The 5,984-nt window shown below is 40.5% G+C and overlaps 1 protein-coding gene across 1 annotated transcript in view; it reads left to right on the plus strand.

Moving 5' to 3' along the window:
* The window catches only part of sacm1lb (SAC1 like phosphatidylinositide phosphatase b), an 18,943-nt gene extending 13,314 nt beyond the window's left edge, over positions 1–5,629 (plus strand). Inside the window, exons 15-20 of the mRNA XM_008298736.1 lie at positions 11–80; positions 510–582; positions 3,764–3,857; positions 4,226–4,318; positions 4,405–4,462; positions 4,679–5,629. Of these exons, the coding sequence (XP_008296958.1) occupies positions 11–80; positions 510–582; positions 3,764–3,857; positions 4,226–4,318; positions 4,405–4,462; positions 4,679–4,815 (525 nt within the window). The 3' untranslated portion in view covers positions 4,816–5,629. The remainder of the gene's footprint in view (positions 1–10; positions 81–509; positions 583–3,763; positions 3,858–4,225; positions 4,319–4,404; positions 4,463–4,678) is intronic.
* The last annotated feature ends 355 nt before the right edge of the window (positions 5,630–5,984 follow it).

Here is a 5,984-nt window from a genome sequence, read left to right on the forward strand (position 1 = left end):
ATGCCTGCAGAAAATGGGAGTCCTCCACATGGGCCAACAGATTGAGGAGCAGACAGACTTTGAGAAGACTTACAAGAACGGTAGGAGTTCCCTCACAGAACAGTGGCTTCAGCAATTTCCTTCAAACTAATCCGCTTACACACTTATATATAAAGCCACACACTGATGAGCTTACACAACACTAAAACAACACCTCTGCCTAATATCCTGTTGATCCTTCACATTCTGTTAAAGCGATTCCAACCCACAAAGGCATGTATTTTACAAGGTGTCTGAGCCGCTGGTGTATCTCAGCAGTAATAAGATATCAGACTTGTTCCAGCAAATCATCCAACACCCCTTGTCCAGTTTGTCCAGCCTAGTTATGTGGCCATAACAATTAACAACTACCCAAACCTCCTGCACGCAGCATCATCTGTCAGAGGTCATGATATTAAAACTCATCAGTGTTGTTCAAAATTTTCTGTTTCCCCCTTTTTCATCTTGTGTTGTGTTCTGTTTACATGCAGCCTGGGCAGACAATGCTGATGCCTGTGCCAAGCAGTATGCTGGTACTGGTGCATTGAAGACTGACTTCACCAGGTCAGTTTTTTACGCAGCTAATATCCAACTAAACACATGCTAACTCGTCTGTCTGGTCATTCACCCACTAATCTCTGGTTATCCTGACCTGTGCCAACCATGAGGAAATGTGAGAGAAATGCCAAAATCGAATCAAGCTTTAATTCCATCACAGTATAGAGGGACACTAAGTTATTGTTCCATTAGAAATCCACTTTCCTGCCTGACATTTATGCTGCCATCTTGTCAGCTATTGACCCATAACTGTGGACCTACTCATCCAGTCACTTGGACCCTTTACAATATTTATTGTAAAGTTAGAATACAAGTTAAACCTAAATCCTAAGCAGTTTCTCGCAGTTTTGCTTTGTTTTCTGTCACATTTTTCCTCACTTTGGCCAGATCTGTTTACTGCAACATAAAGTCCTGCACTTTGATGGAAGCAGCACATCCTTAGCCAGAAGTCAAGAGGGTGCAATCATTTCTTTTGTGCAGCATAACAAAGTTATGAAGCCACAAATCGTAAAAAATATGAAAAAAATGACATTTATTTGATTATTCAATTTACAAAAAATCAACATGCACAACATTTTTTACATGTCCACCAGTGTTAACACACACATGATGGAACTACACAGCATATATATTTTACTACTTACATTTTTAATTTGTTTCCATTCATGTCTCCTATCTGCTCTGTGTAAACACAGCCTACTCTTTAGCCCAGTTCAACTGAAACTCTCTGAATTTTGGTCACAGTTGTTAGTCACAGCCTCACTAAAGCCTTTTCATTTGTGCCAAGGACTGCAGACGTTTTTGTTTTTTAAAGAATTTGATGATTGAGGCATGTAGAATAAAGTGATTTGGGTGAAATATCCCGATGTTTAGGTAAGTTTTATGAAAGTTACACACAGGATTAGTTCAAGGGCCATTGGAAAGTTGAAAATTGGATGGCTCTTAATGCTCATACAGTTTCTTGCTATGATCAATGATGTCATTTTGCCAATTGAAAAAACAACAACAACAACAACAAACTATGCCTTTCAAACCAAGCAGTGGGTTTTGGGGTTCTGAGGGTTAGTTGTGTTTACAGAGAACAGTATTACATGATATATACATTTTACTATGGCATGCAAAATGTTTGTCAAAATTTCTGTGACTGTGAATCGTTTAGTGAGTAATAGATGGCCTGATCTTCAAAGGCATGAAAATAAAGATGAAACATTCTTTTTGACATTTTAGCAAGATTTGCGTGTTATTTTTTGTTGTTATATATTGATTTCATTTCAGGTTAAAAACAGGAAAGCAGCAGCCTGCAAAGGTTTGGGCAGACTAACAGATCTGAGCTCTCAGATAGCTTTTACCAAATCAATTCAAATCAAATCAACTTTATTTATAAAGCGCTTTAGAACAGCCACAGCTGAAACAAAGTGCTGTACATGGGAGGGTCATAAAAACAACAAAACAAACCAACAATAAAAACAGCATAGAACAAATAAAAGGTCTCATGCTGGGTTGAAAGCCAGTGAATAAAAGTGGGTTTTAGGATTGGTTTTAAAAGCAGACAATGAGGAGGCCTGCCAGATGTGCAAAGGTAGGTCGTTCCACATTTTAGGAGCAGCAACAGAGGATGCTCGGTCCCCTTTGAGCATTCGCTTGGACCTTGGTACCTCAAGGAGCAGCTGATCAGCTGACCAGAGGTACCGTGCAAGGGCGTAGAGGTGAAGAAGCTCAGAGAGGTCGGGCGGGGCGAGGCCATTTAAAGATTTAAAAACAAGAACCTTAAAATGGACCCTAAAGTGCACAGGCAGCCAATGGAGGGAGGCCAGGATGGGTGTGATGTGCTCCCTCTTTCATGCTCCAGTTAGCAGATGGGCAGCAGCGTTCTGGACTAAATAGAGACAAGCAAGGGAAGACTGGCTAACTCCAAAATAACGGGCATTGCAGTAATCCAGCCAAGAGGTAATGAAGGCGTAGATTGCTGTTTCAAAGTGCTGGTGCGAGAGAAAAGGCTTCACCTTTGCAAGCTGCCTGAGGCGCCAATGCAAATTTCAAAGCTTTATCATGCTCTGTGGACAATGGACTACCTCAAGATCCATGAGCTGAAGGTTTTGTCCTCACAGCCCACTGACTTAAACATCATCAGTGTCTGTGGATAAACCTGAAGAAATTCATAGAAGTCAAAGGCTGTGCGAGGAGATTAGCTCCACCTTCATCCTTAAAAGAGCTGTCTTAAAGTAGTTGTTGCCAGATGTCGGAGGTGCTTTGATTTGTATTTGCCCAAACATGCTCGGAGGTTCCAAATTTGAAGACATCCTGTGATGTGTCTGCCTTGGAGTAGAAAGCAATAAACTCCATCAGCAGGCTTTGTTATTGTGCTCAGCAAACCTCTGGAACAATTATTGACAGGGAGCTGTAGCCCGATCTGCCCTAACTTTCTATATCCGGCAAAAAGTGCAGTCACAGCAAGGCCTTCATAAAAGTCCCTGTCTTTTTTTTAGTATGTATGTTGTAGTACCAATGGAAGTGTGTGTGTGCATTCGCTGCCCGTGTTCAAAGTCTGCATCAGTTCATGCGCAGGGTTGCAAAACAATGAACCGACCTTTAGCTGACTACAGAAAGCATTTGCAAGCTTTGATTACTGCCAAAGGGGGCGTTACTAAGTTCTGACCATGCAGCTCCCCCAAACCTTTGCTTTAGGTACTTTTCTGTTTTTGTTATTTTGGTGCGGTACAAGATGGAAAAAAAAAAGTCACATGAAAGAATTTTTCTAACTTGATGCTTTTGTGAAATCAGGTCATCACTCATTACTCACTTTGCAGTTCACAGTTAAGAAGATTTTGACTTTTGCATGCCACTGTATTTAGGGTATAGAGTTCACATGCAAAAGGAAAGCTCATAAGGTGTCCACAGTAGAGATGGATTATCCCCTGGAGAGCATGAACATTCTCAGTATGTTTCATGGATGCACTTTAGTCTTTAAAATGAACCATGTAAATGCTGAAATGGTCCAAATTCATCCTGTTTGAACAATAAAACAATTTAGAGCAAAAATATAGAAATAGAAACATGAACTTAGCACAGTCCACTATTCAGAATATATGCTGAACAACATTATGTAAACTTAAATCATATTTAAATATTCTGATATATTTCACCAATAAGGCTACAGACTTAAGTCATTCTTACACTCATATTTCAGGACAGGAAAAAGAACTCAGTGGGGACTGCTGATGGATGGCTGGAACTCCGCTATCCGATATTACAAAAACAACTTCTCTGATGGGTTTAGACAGGTAGGTTCATGTCTTTCCAATGTCTGTTTTTGAACCCCTAAAGTTTGGACAGTATGTGTTAAAAGAGTTCATCTCCCACACGGTTCCTTCTCCACTGATGTAAACCTGCTCAAACTAAAACTGAGACTTCAGTCTAACATCCATTATCTTGTGCAGAGCCTAAACTAAATATGCTGTCCACATAACTACGGTCTTTAATGCATGTCTTGCTGTGTTGCTGCCTAATGACAGTGAAATGTTCTACTCACATCTGAAGCTTTTCACAGCTGATTGGCCTGAACACTCAGAAGTGTTACTAATTACAGGACAATGCAGCCAAACATCACTGCAACAAAGTGTAACGATTCAGGTGGTCTGTTTCAATGCAGGACTCAATAGATTTGTTCCTGGGCAACTATGCTGTGGATGAAGCTGACTGGACCACCCCACTGTGTGACGCCAAAGACTGGAAGTTCCTGACCGTAAGAAAGACTCAAGAAGAAGGACTGATACGAGTTTCTTTTTTTGATGTTGTTGTTTTGACTCTTGTCTTCTCTTCTTTTTCCAGTTGCCTACCATCATGGTTGTAGCATTCTCCATGTGTATCATCTGCCTGGTAATGGCAGGTAAGAAAAACTGCAATAAACTCCAATTAACAGACTTATTTTTTTTTTTTTTTTTTTACCTACAAAGATAACATTAAGGGTTTATGTCAAAATGAGTTTGTGTTAGGCTTGAAAATGTATTCCTTAATTAAAGTGTCCTCATTATGTTGAAGAAATGTTAAGTTTGTTAAGTGCAAAATATATTTCCTCAACTGACTCAGTGTGGCCTGTTGTCAGGTGACACGTGGACGGAGACTCTGGCTTATGTCCTGTTCTGGGGAACAGCCAGTGTCGTGACGGGTGGCCTTATCCTCTTTAATGGACGGGACTTTGTAGATGCTCCCAAGTTGGTCCAGAAGGAGAAGCTGGACTGAATGTGTGTGTGTGGAAAACAGCTGGGCCCAAGCGAACTCATCACCTCCTCATCACCTTACCCCCAACATCAGCAGGCCTGGAGTCTTTACTGACGCAGGCTGGAGTGGACGAGGGTGGTGAGCTGCGGGGCCGGTCTGGTGTACGACAGCGATTGAAAGACAGGGACTGTTGCACGGACCTGCTGTTGTCCACACTTGCAACCGCTGAAGCAGACATGACTGTCTCTCTCTACAGGTTTTACTGGGCACAAAACCTTTGGAGTTTGTTCTGGTTAGATTTCATTTTTCCTGGTTTTAGAGGAATGCTATGTGAAATTGAATGTTTTTCCCACTTAGTTCCCCAATGGATGCATTGGGATCAGATTCAAAACTGCTGGTGTGATGTCACAGCAATTCTTCTATGTACTGTTCATTTGCCTTTTCATTTTTGCAGTTGTTAATATATGTATCCATTTACATGAGCTCTGTCCTGGGTTAAGTGCTACCTGCATTTCAAGACCAATAACAGGTAGACAGATAAGGCTTTCCTCTTCCAATGGTTCATAGAAATCTGATCTGTCTCTTTTTTTTTTGCTGCAGGTTAAATTACATGGCCAGTGTATCATTTAAACTTGCTAGGTTTTTTTTCTAAATATCTATTGGCAAATTATATTTAATGATGTCTTATGGTCTGGAACTACGGTTGTATATTAAAGTTTATGTACACTTGCAGAGGCTGCGTATATCCTGGCAGTCTTGAGCTTCCAATGATTTTCTGTGATGGAATTATTTAAACACTTGACTCTTTGTCACAATAAACAATAGTGCATTTTGATTCCTTCATAGATTTATTCCAGGTTTTCTGGAAATATTACAAAATCTTCCAGGTCAGAAACATACATACAGCAATGCTACAGTTTGGTTAAACAGACAGGTGGGTCCAGGCTGGCTTTGTTTTTGGTGTGGTGCAGCATTTGTGTGGAATACTGATGTATGTTTTACAGGCATTTAGAATTTTTTGTACACATAGTAATACAGGTTTCCTGATTAAACTTAGTGTAAGGTGAGATAGGCGGGAGACATCTTGATTGTCAACACGTGGCTGCTGCAGTAACTTCATCATTACAGCATAATTCAAACTACAAATAGGGCCACAATAACTACTAAACTACGATTGGTATGGAGGATAT

This window comes from Stegastes partitus, unplaced genomic scaffold (assembly GCF_000690725.1).
Source record: "Stegastes partitus isolate 25-593 unplaced genomic scaffold, Stegastes_partitus-1.0.2 Scaffold1346, whole genome shotgun sequence".
NCBI classification, from domain to species: Eukaryota; Metazoa; Chordata; class Actinopteri; family Pomacentridae; genus Stegastes; species Stegastes partitus.